This window comes from Enhydra lutris, unplaced genomic scaffold (genome assembly GCF_002288905.1).
Source record: "Enhydra lutris kenyoni isolate GAN:26980312 unplaced genomic scaffold, ASM228890v2 scaffoldscaffold50, whole genome shotgun sequence".
Classification (NCBI taxonomy): domain Eukaryota; kingdom Metazoa; phylum Chordata; class Mammalia; order Carnivora; family Mustelidae; genus Enhydra; species Enhydra lutris.
Genome location: NW_019154134.1, coordinates 4,257,192 through 4,277,685, shown reverse-complemented (window position 1 = coordinate 4,277,685; position 20,494 = coordinate 4,257,192). Strand labels below are relative to the sequence as shown.

General features: G+C 37.8%; 1 protein-coding gene across 2 annotated transcripts in view; it reads left to right on the top strand.

The window, feature by feature from the left end:
* The window catches only part of LOC111156916 (leucyl-tRNA synthetase), a 71,971-nt gene that overhangs the window by 16,920 nt on the left and 34,557 nt on the right, over positions 1 to 20,494 (top strand). For both annotated transcript variants that reach the window (XM_022518052.1, XM_022518053.1), the window contains exons 7-20: positions 496 to 608; positions 1,628 to 1,691; positions 3,702 to 3,769; positions 3,870 to 4,095; positions 7,103 to 7,190; positions 7,269 to 7,345; positions 10,056 to 10,109; positions 10,891 to 11,031; positions 12,878 to 12,955; positions 17,187 to 17,272; positions 17,372 to 17,437; positions 17,540 to 17,622; positions 18,266 to 18,404; positions 18,743 to 18,955. In XM_022518052.1, the coding sequence (XP_022373760.1) occupies positions 496 to 608; positions 1,628 to 1,691; positions 3,702 to 3,769; positions 3,870 to 4,095; positions 7,103 to 7,190; positions 7,269 to 7,345; positions 10,056 to 10,109; positions 10,891 to 11,031; positions 12,878 to 12,955; positions 17,187 to 17,272; positions 17,372 to 17,437; positions 17,540 to 17,622; positions 18,266 to 18,404; positions 18,743 to 18,955 (1,496 nt within the window). The remainder of the gene's footprint in view (positions 1 to 495; positions 609 to 1,627; positions 1,692 to 3,701; positions 3,770 to 3,869; positions 4,096 to 7,102; positions 7,191 to 7,268; positions 7,346 to 10,055; positions 10,110 to 10,890; positions 11,032 to 12,877; positions 12,956 to 17,186; positions 17,273 to 17,371; positions 17,438 to 17,539; positions 17,623 to 18,265; positions 18,405 to 18,742; positions 18,956 to 20,494) is intronic.

The following is a 20,494-nucleotide window of genomic DNA, read 5'->3' as shown; positions in this document are numbered from 1 at the left end:
GTGTTTATGATTATATGAGACTTGGACCACCTCTTAATTTAGAATAATATATTCCATCTATATTGCACTAATGAGTTGGTACCGTTATTGTTATGGACCTTGATGTAAGCAGTGAAGTACTTTAATATTTGTTGTATTGGAATATTTGTTAATAGCAATTAGTAGAAGGGAATTCCATTCAAAGAATATGAAGAAGCCAAAGTTTAGCTTACATATTTAGGAATACATAAAGGTATTATTTAAGTGTTCTTTCCTAATTTGTTGTAATCCCTATATGCTTATTATATGACTATGTGTGTTTCAAAATTGACAAATTAAACACAAGTTAATATAATTATATATTTAATAGAACCTGAAAGTTGTTTTCTTTTTAATGTTTGATATGATTATAGGTTGGAACATAAAGAGCGAAAGAGTAAATAATTGGTTCATGGGAATTCTTATTCATAGAAACTCTATAAATTTCTCAAAAATTACCTTTTATCTTTTCTATAGGTAGATTGGCGTCGTTCCTTCATCACCACTGATGTTAATCCTTACTATGATTCATTTGTCAGGTGGCAGTTTTTAACATTAAGAGAAAGAAGCAAAATAAAATTTGGGAAGCGGTAAGTTTGTTATCTTTTGATATAATAAAGCAAGAATTATAATTCTTGCATTGTATTTCACTGCTTGATAGATAGCCTTCTTTTTCCCGTTATACATTTTTCCTTTTTGTTCTCATGTCTCATTTGTTTCCCTTTTTGTCTTAACAGTATTTTAATGCCTTTGAGCTGCTCACTGTTAGGACAAATAAAAACAGGGAGAATGGAAGTTTTGGCTTTTTTTAAAAATATAATACCCAGTGTTCATTATATCACATGCCCTCCTTAATGTTCATTACCTAGTTACCCCATCCTTATACCCCTCTCCTCTCCAGCAACCCTGTTTTTTTCCTGTGATTAAGAGTCTCCTATGGTTTATCTTCCTCTCAGAGTGTTGGCTTTTTTGATCTCCCTAAAGATGCTGTTCAGTATTTCCAGCCACGTTCAAAAATAATTTTATTTATGTGTTAGTTTGTCCTTTTTTTTCTATAAATTGTTTAAGATTCTTCCTTGATTCTGGGACGCCAGGGTGGCTCAGTTGGTTAAGCAGCTGCCTTCGGCTCAGGTCATGATCCCAGTGTTCTGGGATCGAGTTCCGTATCGGGCTCCTTGCTCGGCAGAGAGCCTGCTTCTCTCTCTGTCTCTACCTGCCACTCTGTCTGCCTGTGCTCGCTTGCTCTCTCTCTCTGACAAATAAATAAATAAATCTTAAAAAAAAAAAAAAGATTCTTCCTTGATTCTGTGGATTAATTAAAAGCTACTTGTATTTCATAATTGAGATTATATTTCATAATCTTGTTTCATACCACAAAGCCAAGTTTAGTGCATATTTTTCAGAGGTACCTTTGTTGAAGGCAGAAAAGTTTCATTAAATAACTAGGCTGGCAACTACTCATAAAAGCATAAATAATTGATACAGACATTTGTTCAGTTAAAAGTTTTAGTTAGAAGAAGTACTGAAAGATATTAGCAACAAAGGCAAGTATGTTAGGGTAAAACTTGTATATTATAATAATATTTGTCACTTATTATTTATTTTTTAGGTATACCATTTACTCTCCAAAAGACGGACAGCCTTGCATGGATCATGACAGACAAACTGGAGAGGTAATTATTTGTGACATAGAGTAGCTATTATAATAATTCATAATATAGCCATAGAGTTAACAGAGTAGATCAGAAACCTAAAAATAATTTTTTTAAAAGAGATTTTATTTATTTATTTATTTGGCGGACAGAGGTCACAAGTAGTCAGAGAGGCAGCAGAGAGGGAGGGGGAAGCAGACTCCCTGCTATGCAGAGAGCCCGACACAGGGCTCAATCCTAGGCACCTGAGATCATGACCTGAGCCGAAGGCAGAGGCTTAACGCACTGAGCCACCCAGGTGCCCCAGAAACCCAAAAATAATTTTAAAATATTCCATTGCTGAGGTGTATTCTGGTGACTATCAAGAGGGAGGCAAAATGACACTGTAGGTGTCTGCGTCTCGTGTACCACCTTGTTACTCCAAGAGCGGTGCTAACGACCAGCTGTATATGCTTGTGATACAGAAGCACATTCTTGAGCCTTTCCCCCAAATTGCTGTTTCAGAAGGTCTGGGGTGGAGCCCAGAAATCTGTCTCTAATATGCTCTCAGTAAGATTCACATGCAGACTAATGTTTGTGAAGCACTGCTTGGAGAATACGCTGTTCTAAAATAAGAGAGCATGGGGCAAGGTAATGAGATATGTGGCTAACTGATGTACACAGATTCTGTTTATACTTGTTCTGATCATGTGCCTACTTGCCTCTTTCCAAAGTACTTGTAGCCATGCATGACATCAGGTCACTCTACATTCCTGTGAGACACGTTAGTAGCATTCTTCCTTGTAATACTTGAGTGAAGCCAGGGTGATTTACCTAAAGCCCTAGCACAGTGAATCAGTAATAGTGACAGAATCTGACCTTAGGATTCCCTATGCTGCATCTTTCTCTATTGCCATCTCTGAATGCGTTTGTAGTCTAGTGACTACTTTTCAAAGACAGCTTTCAATTATGATGCAACTTGTCTAATAGAAGTGAGTGTTGATCAGAATTTTGAATTTGGAAGACCCAGTTTACTGACTCTGTTAAGTTTTAATGTAGTCAACACCACAGCAGTATCCTAAATTCCAATAGTATGTCATAGTTTTTCAAAGCATTTTCTTGTTCATTGTCTTATGTGTTCCTCAGGACAATCCCATGTGAGTCACAGGACAGTTATTTTACAGATGAAGAAATGAAGGCTCAGAGAGATTCTGACTCCCTTGGGTGAAGCCATTAGTAATAGCCTTGGTTAGGTTTTGAATGCACATCATCTGAACCTCAGGTCCAGGGTATTTCTTTGATTCCTGCCTGTTCTTTGGGATTGTTCAATTACATATTCTGACTCCCATTTTGGTAAACACCATTTTGGGTGATTACTCTAAATTTTTCCTCCGTCTTCCATTCTTAAGTGAGCTCTTAGCCAACTGTGTTTTTACTTAGTAGTGTCTGGGCTTCCTTTACGGGTTCTAAGCTGGTGTGGGGTGGGAAGGTGGTCTTTCAAGTCCCTTTTTTCCCCAAAGATTTTTATTTATTTGAGAGAAAGAGGATGAGCTGGAGGGGATTGCGGTGCAGAGTGAGAGGGAGAAGCAGAGGGATCATGACCTGAGCTGAAGGTAGTTGCTTAACTGACTGAGCCACCCAGGCACCTCTTTCAAGTTACTTCTTTCACATTAGACCTTTATTTATTTTTTATTTTAAAGATTTATTTATTCATTTGAGAGAGAGAGAGCACGAGCAGGGGGGAGAGGCAGAGGGACAAGCAGACTTCCACTGAGCTGGGGGCCCTTCCGATGGGACTTTATCCCAGGATCCGGAGGTTATGACCTGAGCCAAAGGCAGACGCTTAATGATCTGAATCACCCAGGCGCCCCCGCATTAGACTTCTGTGTGAATATAGTTATCTCCTGACTGGCAGTTTCCTCATTGGAAGAAAGAATTATTCTAACAATGTGAGAATCCATCTAAAAAAATTAACTCAGATCTCTCATGTAGATTAGTGGGTTTAATCCAAGTCTTTTTTTCCTCAAATTTTTGTTTTGTTTATTTGTTTAGGGTGTGGGACCTCAGGAATATACTTTAATCAAGTTAAAAGTGCTTGATCCATACCCATCCAAATTAAGGTAGGTTACCAGACAGTTATTGCTCTTTTTTGAAATAACAGATAAATGTGATAGAATCCACAACATTTTTTTGCATAAACATGTATTTTTTTCTCCTTAGTGGCCTGAAAGGGAAAAATATTTTCTTGGTCGCTGCTACTCTCAGACCTGAGACCATGTTTGGACAGACCAACTGTTGGGTTCGCCCTGATATGAAGTACATTGGGTTTGAGACGGTGAATGGTGATATATTCATCTGCACCCAGAGAGCTGCCAGGAATATGTCATACCAGGGCTTTACCAGACACAACGGGGTGGTGCCTGTTGTTAAGGAATTAATGGGAGAGGTGAGTTGGGTAGGAGATTTTTTAATTTAGTGCTTAAACTGAGAGGAAAATTACAGCCGTAACACTTGAGGAAAGGACATTGAAAAAAATCTTTTAAATTAAGGTACATATACAACGCAGTGTGTAAATTCTATCTTTTGTATTTTGGTGCATTTTTATATGTGCGTACACTCATGCAAGCACCACCCAAATCAAGATATAGGACAGTTCTAGTAGTCTAGAAAGTGCACTCTTGGCCATCTTGAGTCAGTACTCACCCCTCTCCTGCAAAGGTAACCACTGCTCTGATTTAAGACCAAAGATTAGTTGCTGTTCTTGAACTTTTCATTCAAGTATGGCATAGACAGACTTATATAATCTTTACTCTTTTGTGTCTGGCTTCTTTTGCTTGAATTAGGTCTTTGAGATTCATACATGTTGTGTGTAGGAGTGGTTTTGTTCTTTCTTACTGCAGTGGAGTATTCATTGCGTGACCATATCACCATAGCATTTTCGAGTCTTATGTTTCAGTTCAGTAAGTACCTGGTTGAAAAACACAGACTGTCCTCCCCCAAGAGATTTTTTTTTTTTTTTAAAGATTCTTTATTTATTTGACAGACAGAGATCACAAGTAGGCAGAGAGGCAGGCAGAGAGAGAGGAGGAAGCAGGCTCCCTGCTGAGCAGAGACCCCCGATGTGGGGCTCAATCCCAGGACCCTAGGATCATGACCTGAGCCGAAGGCAGAGGCTTTAACCCACTGAGCCACCCAGGCGCCCCTCCCCCAAGAGATTTAATGGCTGCAGTAGAAGATGACTACCTGCATTCCTGGTATAGAATTGCAGCCATTTTTTTCCTGAAGAACCTTGGTTGATAGTAACTAAATCTGGATGATTATGTAGCTTTTATCTTTACAGTTTATTTACTTATCAGTACTTAAGAGTATATTTTATTCCCTTTGGTAAATGCTGATCTTAGGTGTCTTAATAATTAACATTTATTTATTTATTTTTAAAGATTTTATTTATTTATTAAAGAGAGAGATCATGAGCAGGAGAGGCAGAGGGAGAAGGAGGGAGAGAGAATCCCGAGCAGACTCTGTGCTGAGCACAGCCCAATGTGGGGCTCAATCTCATAACCCTGAGATCATGACATGAACCAAAACCCAAGAGTCAGATGCTTAACCAACTGAGCCACCCAGGCAGCCCAATAAATAACATTTTAAAAGAACAAGATGAGTAGAATACTATCTTAGTTCTTTTTTGAATTGACCTTTTATTTCTTGCATATTTTGTAAACCAACTTACTTTTGGACTGGATTGTTACACATTAGCAGGACTCAAAATTCAAAAGACAAAATAGAAAGTACATCACTGATCACTCAGTTTCCCCTTCCATAGGCAGTCACTAAAATCACTGTTTTACATATCCTTCCAGAAATATTTCACATAGCTACAAGCAAATGCTTATGTATATATTCTTTCTTCCCCTTATTACTTATTTATTTATTAAGATTTTATTTATTTATTTGACAGAGAGAGACACAGTGAGAGAAGGAACACAAGCAGGGCAACTGGGAAAGGGAGAAGCAGGCTTCCCGCTGAGCAGGGAGCCTGATGTGGGGCTTGATCGCAGGACCCTGGGATCACGACCTGAGCCAAAGGCAGATGCTTAATGACTGAGCCACCCAGGCACCCCAATTTATTTATTTTTAAAAAGATTTTATTTATTCACTTGAGATTGAGAAAGAGCGCACGGGCATAAGCAGGGGGCAGAGGGAGAGGGAGAGAGAGAGAGAGAGAATCTCAGGCACATATCCCACTGAGTGCAGAGCCTGACTCAGGGCTCAATCCCACCACCCTAACATCATGATCTGAGTCAAAATCAAAAGACAGATGCTTAACCAATTGAGACACCCGGGCACCCCACCCTCTTTTTCGTATACAAAAGGCAGTATACTTCGTCACATTGTTCTTCGTCTTGCTTTCTTTTTTACTTAATTATGTCTTGGTATTTGCCTTAACAGCACAGAGCTTCCTTGTATCTTCTGTTTCACCGTTGCATGGTATTCCATTGTTGGGCTCTATCACAGTTTATCTAGCCATTCTCTATCATGGATATTGCAATAGGTTCCTGTCTTTTTCTGTATAAGCTGTGCTGCTGCATCTCATTAGTTACTGATGTTTGAGTTCTGTCTGAGATATTTTTTGGAATTGTGTGAATAACACAGATTTTTTTCTGTTCCTAACACAGTTTCTTTGCATGTAAACTTGAGCAGATTCTGGAGTGTGTGGTATAATTAAAAAATAGTTTTCAGCCCTTACAACTGTCATGATATTTAGCCTTCATCCATGTGACTCTAAGTAGCTGCTTTATGAATACAGTGGATGGGTGGGAACTGTGTGAAACTGAGACAGCGCATTCCTTGGCTCAACAAGCAGCTGCAAGCTCTTTGTTGCCATTCTGAGCGTGTGGGCTCCGTATTGTTGAATCTTTGGATTTTTTTTTTTTTAAAGAGAAACTGGTTATATTCTTTTTGTTAAATTGGTCTTTGTAATCATTGTTTTAAATGGCTATACAGTATTTTATTTTGTTGCTATCTCATTTTGTTAAATGATTTTTCTCTTTTTTAAAGTTGTAGCTGTCTCCAGGTTTGCTGTTATAGTTAACACAACATTGGGCGGGCTCAAAGAGGAAAAGTTATTTTTTTTCTCTGAGCTAAATTCCTAGGATTGGATTGCTGGGTCCAGGTTATGTGAACATTTTCTATCTCTTCCTATGGTTCTTGTATTGTTTTCCTCAAGGAATACACTGTCACAAACAATATATTAGTGTACTAATTTCCTGACAACCTTACCACACCACATTATTTATAATGATTTATAGTCTAGTATGTATAAAATGTGTTTTGTTTTACTTCATTTATTTTTGAATACTAACTTCTCAGGGCTTAAAAATATTAACACTGTTTGAAATTTTAATGGTTAAAATACATTTTTTCACCTCTGTGTTGATTTTTTTGTTCCACAGGAAATTCTTGGTGCATCACTTTCTGCACCTTTAGCATCTAATAAGGTGATCTATGTTCTTCCAATGCTCACCATCAAGGAAGATAAAGGTAAAGAGTTTCTTTCTTTCTAGATGTACTTTGGAAATTGCATTCTGATTGTACTAATTCCACACTTCCTTATGTAAGGCACTGGTGTGGTCACAAGTGTTCCTTCTGACTCCCCTGATGATTTCGCTGCCCTCAGAGATCTGAAGAAAAAGCAAGTGAGTATCTGAGTTTTATGTTCTTATTTCTTAAATCATCTAATTAAGTACCACTGAACTATGAAATTAGGCTAAAAAGTTATCATGTATCTTTGAACTATTATCTCTGCCTTGTTTCTTGATGTTTATGTATTTTCCTTTGTTTTAATTTTAAGTATAATATTTCATAGAATCTTGTTTTAAAAAACTTTTAGAGTACTTTTAGGTTTGCAGTAAAATTGAGAGGAAGGTGTAGAGATTTCCCATTTACTCCCTGCCCCCACACATGCACAGGCTCCTCCATTGTCAAATTTTCACCAGAGAGGTACATTTGTTACCATGATGAACCTGCATTGACACCTCAGAATACTTCGAAGTCCATAGTTTACCTTAGGGATCACTCTTGGTGGTGTTATTCTTTGGGTTTGGACAACTGTATAATGACACAGATTCATCATTATAATATCATAGAGTATTTTCATTGCCCTAAAAATCCCATGTGCTCTTTCTGTTCATCTTTCTCCGCTGCGACCTTTGGCAATCACTGATCTTTTTAGTGTCTCCACAGTTTTACCTATTCTGGAATGTCATATAGTTAGAATCATACAGTATGTAGCCTTCTCAGATTGGCTTCTTTCAGCTACTCATGTGCATCTGAGGTTTCTCTGTGTCTTTTAATCTGCACTTTCCTGATGACATGATGTGGTCTTTTCATACGCTTATTTGCCAGCTATGTATTTTCTTTTGTTGAGGTGTGTCAAAGTCTTTGGCTCATTCAAAAATCAGATTTCTTTTTTAAGATTTTATTTATTTCTTTGAGAGAGTGCAAATACGCACGTGGGTGTGCACACACGAGTTGGGCGGGAGGGGCAGAGGGTGAGGGAGAACCACATTCTCCACTGAGCAGGGAGCCTGATGTGGGGCTCCCTCCCAGAACTCTGAGATCATGACCTGAGCCAAAGGCAGACAGCTGCTTAACCAGCTGAGTCACCCAGGTGACCCGGATTGTTTGTTTTCTTATTCAGTTTTGAGAATTCTTTGTATATTTTGGATAGTAGTCCTTTATCAGATGTGTCTTTTGTAAATATTTTTTCCTGATCTTTGGCTTGTCTTTTAATTTCTGAACCTGTCTTTTGCAGAGCAGTTTTTGATTTTAATAATGCGCAACTTATTATTTCTTTCATGGATTGTGTCTTTGATGTATATGAAAAGGCATTACCATACCTGTGGTCATTTAAGTTTTCACCTACGTTATCTCATAGGAATTTTATAGTTTTGGTTTTACATCTAGGTCTGTGATCCATTTTGAGTTAATTTTTATGACGGTGTAAGGTCTGTGTCTAGATTCTTTTTTTTTTTTTTGCTTGTGAATGTCTAGTTCTTCAGTAACATTTGTTGAAAAGACTGTCTTTGAATTATTGTATTCCCTTTGCTCCTTTGTCAAAGATCAGTTGCTTATATTTTTGGGGTCTGTTTCTGTCCTCTTTGTTGTTCCACTGAACAATTTTCTTTTGTTAGTACCGCACTGTATTTATTACTGTAACTTTATAGGAAGTCTTGAAGCCAGAAGCCAACTGTGTTCTTCAGTATTGATTTGATAATTTTTGGCCTTTTGCAAATTTTGCAATAAGTTTGTTGATATTCATAAAATAACTTGATGGGATTTTGGTTGAGATTGTATTGAATCTGTAGGTAAGTTGGGAAGAATTGACATCTTGACAATACTGAATCTTCCAGTCCATGAACATGATGTATCTGTCCATTTAGTCAGTTTTTTATTCTGTTCACAGAGTTTCATAGTTTTTCTTACATAGATCTTATGTATGTGTTGTTATTTTTGTACCTAAGAATTTAATTTTGGGGGGGTGCTAATATTAATGATACTATGTTTTAAATTTTGAATTCCACTTGTTCATTCTTAATACATTCTTAGTATACTTTTGTATAATTAACTGTGTATCCTGCAACCTGCTATAATTGTTTATTAGTTCCAGGAGTTTATTCTATTGATTTCTTTTGGCAAGGACATTCGGAATGATAATTGAAAAGAAGCGGTGAGAGGGGACATCTTTGCCTCATACCTGATCTTAGTGGGAAAGCTTTGAGTTTCTCATCATTAAGTATGATATGAGTTGTAAATTTTTTGTAGATAGTCTTTATGAAGTTCAGAAGGTCTGCATCTGTTCCTGTTTATTAGGAGTTTTTATCATGAATGGGTATTAGATTTTGTCGAAAGCTTTACTTGCATATCGTGGTAGGATCATGTGATTTTTCTTTTTTAATCTGTTTTGATGGGTTTCATAAAACTTCAAAAAAAGTTTTCTGATATTCACATTTTCATTGCAGCCTAGGGTATGAACCTCATTTTCGTGTGTGTGTGTGTGTGTGTGAATTTTTGCTTTTGACTTACTATTTTTTCATTTAAGCCATTCGTTCGAACTTAAACAGTTGAGTTTTTGAAAGTCATAGGTCCGTTCTTGAGATATTTGGCAAAATTTTTAAAATTCTCTGTGTGGAGAAGAGAACAAATAATTTTAAAAAGTTTTGGTGTTGGTTCTCTCAATGATTTTAAGTGCTGTAAAGTGCTGATCATTGTGTTAATTTGCAAAATTTTTTCTAGGCCTTACGAACAAAGTATGGAATTAGAGATGACATGGTCTTGCCATTTGAGCAATGATTTTAAGTGCTGTAAAGTGCTGATCATTGTGTTAATTTGCAAAATTTTTTCTAGGCCTTACGAACAAAATATGGAATTAGAGATGACATGGTCTTGCCATTTGAGCCGGTGAGTACATGGAAGATTCAGAATAGTTATACTCCTCTCTTTATCAGTGAAAAAAGGGCTAACATTTTCCTTGTAACAAAATTTTATGGTTGGTAAATATAAAAATGAGAGGGAGTTTGTGTAAGAGTTTACTTATTTTAATTTGATATCTGCTGTGGCAGTTAGGAGTGAGAAAAAGACCAACGATAAGCATTTTCTTAGCATCTAGCACCTGTAATTCTGGAATAAATGACTTTCTTAGCATCACCAATTTTATAATCACTTATTTTGCTAGTATGGCCAATTTTCAAGCTTCTAAAGACAAAATTTTTGCCGTATTAGTCATGAATGGCTATGTTTTCATATTAATGCCTGGAGAGCAAAAACATTTTAATCACTAGCAAATAACTTTCATGAAGAATCTGGAAGACATCATAAACCAGGAATAAGACCATCCTTAAATTTAGTTGTTTACATCATTTTCCTAGTTTCAGAATTTATAATTTAGTTAATTATATGCCAGTGTAGGGTTGTGAGCTGGAGAAGGTGTGTTCTGTAGTGCAGGAAGGACAATTCGGGGCTTGGTGCAGAGAATTTGGGTAGTTCCTATGGAGGAGGGTAGGAGGACAAATTCACAACTGGGTGTTAGTCACTGTGATTACCTGATGTGTGGTGCTTCTGTAATGATATATAAAATCTGAAATGACTTCATTACACCGTAGAGGCAAAAGGATTATGCCCCATGGGGCTGTTTTTGTGTTCATTCAGTGTGAATAAGTTCCTGACATGCTGTTCTTGGCAGGTGCCAATCATTGAAATTCCAGGTTTTGGAAATCTTTCTGCCGTAACCATTTGTGATGCTTTGAAAGTTCAAAGCCAGAATGACCGAGAAAAACTTGCAGAAGCAAAGGAGAAGTTATATCTGAAAGGGTTTTATGATGGTGTAAGTAATAATTTTTAAGTTTTGCTCTGTAATTGTTGTAATGATTTAGAAAAAAATAGAAAAATTCAATATGGTTTCAACTATATACTGATTTGAGAGAGATTTATATGAGACTGTGTTCTTCCGTTTCCAGATTTATTTTTTAATTATTTAATTAATTTATTTAAAGATTTTATTTATTTAATGAGAGAGAAAAAGAGCACAGGCAGGGAGAGGGGCAGAGGGAGAAGGAGAAGCATGCTTCTGAGCAGGGAGCCCAGCACGGGGATTGATCCCAGAACCCCGTGATCATGACCTAAGCCAAAGGCAGACATTTAATGACTGAGCCACCCAGGCGTCCCTCCAGATTCCTTATTTATTTATTTATTTATTTATTTGAGAGACAGAGATCACAAGTAGGCAAAGAGGCAGGCAGAGAGAGAAAGGAGGAAGCAGGCTCCCTGCTAAGCAGAGAGCCCAACTCGGGGCTCGATCCCAGGACTCTGGGATCATGACCTGAGCTGAAGGCAGAGGCTTTAACCCACTGAGCCACCCAGGCACCCCGATATTAAGTAATTTACCTGAGATCAACCAGATAGGTAGCCAGTGGCAGAACTGGTACTCATACTGGTCAGCTTGGCTCTAGAATTTGTGCCTGCTTGCTTATTTATTTATTTGAGAGCGAGTGAGCCTGGGTGTATGCAAACGGGGTCAGCAGAGGAACAGAGGGATCGGGAAAGAGTGAATCTTAAGCAAGCTCCATGCTCAGCACAGGGCCTGAGGCAGGGCTCAGTCTTAAAACCCTGAGATCATGACCTGAGCTGAAATCAAGAGTCAGACACTCAACTGACTTAGCCACCCAGGTACCCCTGGGATTTGTGCTCTTAACCACTGTACCATAATGATCAATAAGTATAATTTCATAATGATGAATTAAATAGATAAAAGGCATTTTGGCATGTTAGAGGGTTGGAAGGTCAAAAAAAGAACTTGTGTCTTTTCCATTTAGGATAGAAGCTATTTCAGAGAGAAACAGGAGTCACATAGCTGAAGATCAGAGTGCCACCTAGAAGGGGATTGTGTGGCTTAGATCTGTGACAACAATGGGCAAGCTAATACTTAGCCCTAGAATTAAATTTCCTCACTACGTAAAAGGCGGAGTTGAAAAACAGGCCTTCCGTAAGGGCCAGGTTTTTTTGTTTTTTTGTTTTTTTAAAGATTTTATTTATTTATCTGACAGAGAGAGACACAGTGAGAGAGGGAACACAAGCGGGAGGAGTGTGAGAGGGAGAAGCCGGCTTCCCGCTAAGCAGGATCAAGCCAATGTGGGGCTCAGTCCCAGGACCCTGAGACCATGACCTGAGCTGAAAGCAGGAGCTTAACGACTGAGCCACCCAGGTGTCTCAAGGGCCAGGTTTATCATATGGCCAAGCAAAGGAAAATGCTCGCTGGCAGCAGGCATAGTTGGAAACAAGTCTAGATGGGGCTGAGCTGCATGTACTCAGTTCATTTTCCCAAAGCCTTCAGGAATGAGATGAGTGAGCATATTGAAATTAGCTCCAAATGGAAATCTGAGAAGTGGGAAAGAAGTGAGGACTCCTTCCTAATCATGTTCCTGATAGCTATCCTACTTACACCAAAAGAAAAACAAGTGTATTATAAATATTAGTTATCTAAGCTATGGCAGAATAAAAACTTAAGACTATAAGTGTGATAAATTTCACACTAAAAATACCTTGGTTGTGGATGGAAATAAATTTAGGAATTTATTTAGGAAGTAAATTAGTTAGGAAAAGTTTGGAGGAAACACAAAGCAAGTTTTAATCATTTTGTCTGTTTTTTTTTCCCCTACTTCTCATCCTTTTAGGTAATGTTGGTGGATGGATTTAAAGGACAGAAGGTCCTAGATGTAAAGAAGACTATTCAGAAAAACATGATTGACACTGTATGTGATAGGCTATCCTCTGAAGGCTGCTTCAGGAGAAAACCTTTCAGTTAATAGACTTCATGGTGTTAATTAGTACTGAGTTCTATAATAAAGCCTGGAGCTGTATTAAAGATAAATAATTTTATGGCAGGAAATAGGAGACTTATTTAGCAATTTGTTTAACTTGAACATCCCACCTGTAACGTTGATGGCATGTAGACCTGTAAAGTGGGCATGTGCAAAGCACAGAGAACTTAATGATGTTTCCTGGCAGCGGCCATTTGAAATACTGTAGTTACAGTTCTCTTTGTGTAGTGCTTTACTTTTAACTTTATCCTTTTTCTTCCCCCTCTGTCTTCATTTTTTTGAAATATTTTTTTTCTGTTTAGCTACTTAATTTTTTTTTAAGATTATTTATTTATTTATTTGACAGAGATCACAAGTAGACAGAGAGGCAGGCAGAGAGAGTGAGAGGAGGAAGCAGGCTCCCTGCCTAGCAGAGAGCCCGATGTGGGGCTTGATCCCAGGATCCTGAGATCATGACCCGAGCTGAAGGCAGGGGCCTGAGCGACCCAGGCGCCCCTAGCTACTTAATTTTTAAATTAAATTTTGATTTCTGACAGATGTATATGGCCTTAGTACATAGAGACAGTGGTCTGTAAAGCTTATTAAAATAAAAAATATATAAAAAATAAAAAAATTTCTCTTTGAACAGGCTTACTTTCAACTGTTTCAGTTGTTCTTTATTTATTTTTTTTAAATTTTTCTTTTTAAAGATTTTATTTATTTATTTGACAGAGAGAGATCACAAGTAGACAGAGAGGCAGGCAGAGAGAGAGAGAGAGAGAGGGGGAAGCAGGCTTCCTGCTGAGCAGAGAGCCCGATGCGGGACTAGATCCCAGGACACTGAGATCATGACCTGAGCTGAAGGCAGCGGCTTAACCCACTGAGCCACCCAGGCGCCCCCAGTTGTTTCTTTTAAAAGAAGTCTGTCTCTCTTAAAGATCTTTAATCTTAGTGCTAGTACAATCATTTTTAATTTTGTTTTTCAATTTTAGGCATTAGCCATTGACTTCCTATTGTGGAAAATCAAGATTTAACTCTTCCTTCTACCTTGTGTCTTTCTTTCTAACCTCACTATTTATATATACTCTTCTACCTCCTGTCTTCCTAGCCTGGGTGTATTAAAACTTTCATGAGAGCAGTAGTCATTGTGTACATTTTTGAGGCATCACTGATCCACAATGAAGTGTACAATGAGAACTTTTCTTCCCCAGCTTTTGTTTTCCCCTGGCATTAGTAATTGTCTTTTTTTTTTTATTTCCTTCTTTTAAAATATAATAATCAATACTCCATCCCCAACTCTGGCCTGTTTATTTCTTCTCATAATACTTTCACACATCAATATGCTGTTGGTTCCATCTTAGAGAAAGTTCTTCCAGACCCTTCTTGCCTGTTTTAGTCAGGATTGGTTGCATACCGTCTTGGTGGACAAATGTCATCTGGGAAATTTCTCCACTATTACTAAGAATTTCCTTTTTTTTTGTTTGTTTCTTTGTTTGTTTGTTTTTGAGTTGGAGGTCTTCTATCCTTGATCCCATCACTGCTGCTTTATTATTTTCGTTCTCATTTTGGTGAAGCTCTGCTTCTAGTGGCTTTCCTGAAAAAGCATACCTGGAAGGTAAATTTTTGTGAGCTTCCATATCTGAAATAGCTTTAGTCTGTCTTCATACTTGATTGCTTGGGGACAGGACTTTAAATTGAAAATAATTTTGCTTTAAAATTTAATGGGCATTACCCCAGGTGTTCTTTTTCGGTAATAACTGATTTTTTTGTGAATGACCTATATTTTCCCTTCTCTGGAAGCTTGTGGAATCTTCTTTTTCTTCTGGGTATTCTAAAATTTCATGATTTATCTTGGTGTAAGTCAATTTTTATTACTTTTTCTGAGTGCTTGGTGGATTCCTTCAGTTTGGAGACCTTTGTGGTTTAATTTTGGGAGAATTTCTTGACCTTTTCTTTGATTGTTTCATCTCTTTCTGTTCTTTATTTTCACTTTCTGAATTCTTTTTATTCAGATATTGGTTGTCTTAGATTTTAGAAATCCTTTTCTTTCTGGCAGAGTCCCACAGCTTTTTCTTCCTATAAGATTTTGTTAACTGTGGGTTTTTTTTTTAATCTGCTATTTGTGAGCATGTAGAAAATTGTTTTTCTTGGGACGCCTGGGTGGCTCAGTTGGTTAAGCAGCTGCCTTCGGCTCAGGTCATGATCCTAGCGTCCTGGGATCGAGTCCCACATCGGGCTCCTTGCTCGGCGGGGAGCCTGCTTCTCCCTCTGCCTCTGCCTGCCTTTCTGTCTGCCTGTGCTCGCTCTCTCTCCGAAAAATAAATAATAAAATCTTAAAAAAAAAAAAAAAAGAAAATTGTTTTTCTTAGTATGGAAAATTTCACATATATAAAAAGTGGAGAGTAGTATGAGGAATTTCTATATACTATTACCCATCTTTGAGATTACCAACTCAGGCCAGTATAAGAGCTTATTCTTGCTATCTGATTGATCCTTTTTTAGAGGATGCTGTTCCTGTTTCATGGATGTGAAATCTTAATCTCTTATTTCTCTGAGAAAAGTTGTTGATATTTACGAGTGGGTACGGAAAGGTGACCAGAAGCATTTTGAATGTGAGTAGGACTTCACTGGGGAAGATCTAGAAGGGCTGTTTGGCTTTTGGGGAAGTCTTTGTTAGCCTTGATGTTAGTTAGAGCTTCTTGCATTTGTTGGATTTCTCCCAAAAGATTCTTCCAGTTTCTGGCTTAAAAGGTCTGAGCAAACTGAGCATTCTGGGAGTTGAAAGGTTGCTAGGGGGAATACCAGTTCCCAATGTACTTACTTTCCAATTAGTTCATCTATTCCCACTGTGATACCTGTGCCCTCAACTTTGTTTTTGGTTGAGTCATTCTCTCCTCCTCTCCAGAGAAGAAACCTTCATTGTTCTGCTGGCATAGGGAGAGTAGTTGCGAGTCTGTATCATGTGGGATTAGGGTGTCTGGGGCTCTAACCTCTTCTTTAAAAACTTCAGTTAGTTCTCTTATTTTCAGCCTCATATTGCCTCCACTTCCAGAACCATCTTATACCACAAATTGTTGAGTTTTTTGGAGGTTCTGCAATGCAAATTGGATTGCTTTTCACCTTCTCTAGTGCTGGCTTAGGATTCAGCTAGCTTTCCTCAACCTGCTAATGCAGTTGTCGTTCATCCTGGTTTTTAGTTTCCAAAAGTTGGTTGATAATATTTCTTCTTCTATTCTTTTGTATCTGTAAATTCATGCCATTGGAAAAAAGAAAAACCCTCTTTATTGTCATTTTGCTGGAATTTTGAGAGGTAGTAGAGTTAAATGTTTTTAATTTATCATCTTTAGAAAGTCCTTGCTAGGGGCGCCTGGGTGGCTCAGGGGTTAAAGCCTCTGCCTTCCGCTCAGGTCATGATCCCAGGGTCCTGGGATCGAGCCCCGCATCGGGCTCTCTGCTCAGCAGGGAGCCTGCTTCCCTCCCCCCTCTCTGCCTGCCTCTCTGCCTACTTGTGATCTCTGTCTGTCAAATAAATAAAATTAAAAAAAAAAAAAAAAGTTCTCGCTATTTAACAGTATGAAGAATTAAATTAAAAACACAGAAAAACGAATCATTTTATGAATAATAATGTTGGATTTATTTTTAAAAATAGGCTTAAAAGTTTGAGAACATAATACGTTAAGAGGTACTTATATTTGGTAAATAATTAAATTCATAGTTAGTTTACTAGTGAGCATTTTTCATGACACCATAAATCGTTAGCAACAATATTTTCCATGTTTAATTTTTGTGCATCTTTTTTTTTTTTAAAGCAGTGGTTCCATGCATTTAACTTCATTTTTTTTTTTACATTTTTATTCTAACAAGGATAAAAGGCTTCCATAGGCAATCTGACCTTCAAACCATAGAATTAGAGACTATTGAACATCTTTCACATTCCACTGAAAAGGAATAATCTAATAATCTATAGGAAAGATGATCTGTTGACAAAGATGTTCACCTTTTCAAAAGCAAATGTGTAGAAAGAAAGGCAGATAACTTCTGCTGGGAAGAGGGAAGACATAATGAAAATGTGGGGTTTTGGTTATTGGTATAACTTTTTTTTTTGAAGTTGTTTTTATTATCACTGAGGAATAGAGATTGACTTGACATAACACCTGATATATTTTTGTTTGCTTTTGTATAGGGAGATGCATTTATTTACATGGAACCGGAGAAACAAGTTATGTCCAGATCCTCAGATGAATGTGTCGTGGCCCTGTGTGATCAGTGGTTCGTCTCTCTCATAGCAAGAAATTTCCTCCAGTCACTTTATTTATCCTTTTGACTTTTATTATTATTATTTTTTTAATCAATCTTTCCTCTCCCAAGGTACTTGGATTATGGAGAAGAGAACTGGAAAAAACAGACATCTCAGTGCTTGAAGGGCCTAGAAACGTAAGAAAGAAAGGGGAAAAGTGATGAGGGAAGGGAGAGGAGATGAGAAACATGGAAGACAGTGAAAGTGAAGAAAGGCGCTTTATCTTTTACTATCTCCAGATTCTGTGAGGAGACCAGGAGGAATTTTGAAGCTACCTTAGGTTGGCTACAAGAGCATGCTTGCTCGAGAACTTACGGTTTAGGTAATGCATACTTCAAATTCTTCTATTTGAATGCTTTGCCAATTACATGGCAAACTAACACTTTTACCTTGTCTCCCTCTTTTGTATTATTTTTTCTGAATTGGAAGTGAGAGGTTTCAGTTAGAGGGTGAGGGAAACTAGAATGTGGTGCCCTGCCATCTACCTGGTGGTAGAAATATGACCTCTCTAACCCAGATAGCTTTGTGGATTTTTTTTTTTTTAAAGAAAGTTTCCAGTGCTTCAGCTGTTTGGTTTTTTTTTTTTTTTTTTAGATTTTATTTATTTATTTGATAGAGGGAGATCACAAGTAGACAGAGAGGCAGGCAGAGAGAGAGATAGAGAGAAGCGGGGGCGGGGGGAGCAGGTTCCCTGCTGAGCAGAGAGCCCGATGCGGGACTCGATCCCAGGACCCCGAGATCATGACCTGAGCCGAAGGCAGCGGCTTAACCCACTGAGCCACCCAGGCGCCCCAGCTGTTTGGTTTTTTATGTACTGGTTTATTTTATTAATTATTCAAGCAAATTTAAGACCTTCTTAAAATAAAGAGCTTTGTAAATGCTATATGCCTGAAAAATGTGGATTCTGTAGATGACGTGTCTCTTGAGTTCCTCATGCATTAATTTTTTTTCTTTTTATCTTGCAGGTACCCGTCTGCCCTGGGATGAGCAGTGGCTGATTGAATCGCTCTCTGATTCCACCATTTACATGGCATTTTACACAGTTGCACACCTGCTGCAAGGGGGGAACTTACGTGGACAGGCAGAGTCTCCGCTGGGCATCAGGTGGGTAAATGGATGAGGCAAAGTAGTGTAGTTTGTTAGCAAGAGATATGATCTTTTGATAGACGCATTGAAAATTCTTTTTTTTTTAAATTTAGTTTTCATCAGAATTCCTTTAGCAGAGTTTTGTTACGATGTTTTTGTTTTTTTGCTGCTACACTGAGAAAAAGTAATAAATAGCTCCTGTTATCGTTACCATTCTTTATTCTTATCGAAGTCTTTTGTCATCATTCGTTAGTGTAGCTATATTAAGAGATTCCTACTTCATGATTAGATGAATATTTTGATTCCTTCAAAGAAATTATCTGTATGTTTTGTTGTTTGTTTTATTTTTAATACAGACCGCAACAGATGACCAAGGAGGTTTGGGATTATGTTTTCTTCAAGGAGGCTCCATTTCCCAAGACTCAGATTCCAAAGGAAAAATTAGATCAGTTAAAGCAGGAATTTGAGTTCTGGTATCCTGTGGATCTCCGAGTGTCTGGCAAGGATCTTGTTCCTAATCATCTTTCATATTACCTTTATAATCATGTGGCTATGTGGCCAGAACAAAGGTGAGTGCTAAAAAGGCTGCAGACTAAATTTATGCCTTGTGATGTCAAATATTTAAGAAGTTACTCTGCAAGGCATAGTTAGGTTTGCCAGTTGCCGTCTTTTTCTTCTGTTGAGCGTATAAATGAAGCAGAAAGCACGCCTTCTCCTCTGTTACCTCCAAAAATCCTCCTATTTACCTTGGGCTCACCAAAGCACATCACATTTCAGGTACCTTGACAGCCTTTCAGTACTTTACTTGACCTGTTTTGTGACTCTTTGACCTCTTACATGCAGAAATAAAGGAGGTTCAAGACAGAGCCTAGAACGTTAGAATTGGAAGGAAACATCCCTTTAGAGCTGAGAGTCCCAAGGTTACAGCATTAGTTGATAGTGATGTTCTTTTTTTTTTTTTTTTCCCCTTTGAGAGAGAGTAGGGAGGGGAGGGGCAGAGGGAGAGGAAGTGAAAGAATGTTCAACAGGCTCCACACTCAGCACAGAGACTGACACAAGGTTCAGTCCAATGATCCTGAGATTATGACCTGAGCCAAAACCAAGAGTTGGACGCTTAATTGACTGAGCCACCCGGGTATCCCTGGTAGTAGTATTTTGAGCAGAGTCTGAATCTGAGTGTCATTTTTAATCCTATATGCTCTAAAGTAATACTTCTATCATCTTCCCTCTTGATCCAAATATGTCTCTTTGCCTTTCCTTTAGTCTCTCAAGTAGCCGAGGAAACAGACCCCTCCCTCTGTTTAAATTTTATTTCATATCACCAGAACAATCTCATGTGACCTCCTATATTTAGAATGAGATTGCATTTTCTTTCTCAAGAATAAGAGGAAGATTTTGAAGTAGAGGAATAAAATAAATCTTATGTTATCCAATTATTTTGTTGTTATTGTTTAAAATGTATTTTTGGAGAAATTGGATATCTCAGAAATACTTGTTGGGAATATAGTTGAGTGTTCATCCCTTTGCATCAAGTTTTTGAACATGTATTAGATTTTATAAATTAAAAGGAAGTAATAATGTCAAGTACTTATAAGTAATAATTATCAGTAACACCCGGCACTGTTCTAATCACTTATAACAACTCATTTCATTTTCATTACAACTTTTCCAGGAAGTTCTGTAATATCCTTGTTTTACAGACAAGGAACCTTATTGAGGCCTAGAGAGCTCAAATAATTCACCCTGAGTTACCCAGCAATGGCACAGTGAGGATGCAAACCCTACAGCCTGTCTCCAGGACTCTTGTTCTCAACCACTATCCTCGCATAGTCTCATTGCTAAAATGAATGAGTGGTACTTACATAGTTCAAAAATTCGAACAGTTCATTTAAAAAAAAAAAAAAAAGGAAACTTTTACCCTTGCCCCCACACCACTCTACTTCCTATAGGTAATCCCTGCCACTGCTTTCTTATGATTTCTTCTGGATGACATGTTTATGAATAAACTAGCATCAGATTATTTATTTAAGGAGTAAATATTGAACTCAAAATCCAGTGTGGGCCTTGAACTCAGAATCCAAAGACCAAGAGTCACTTGCTCTTTGGAC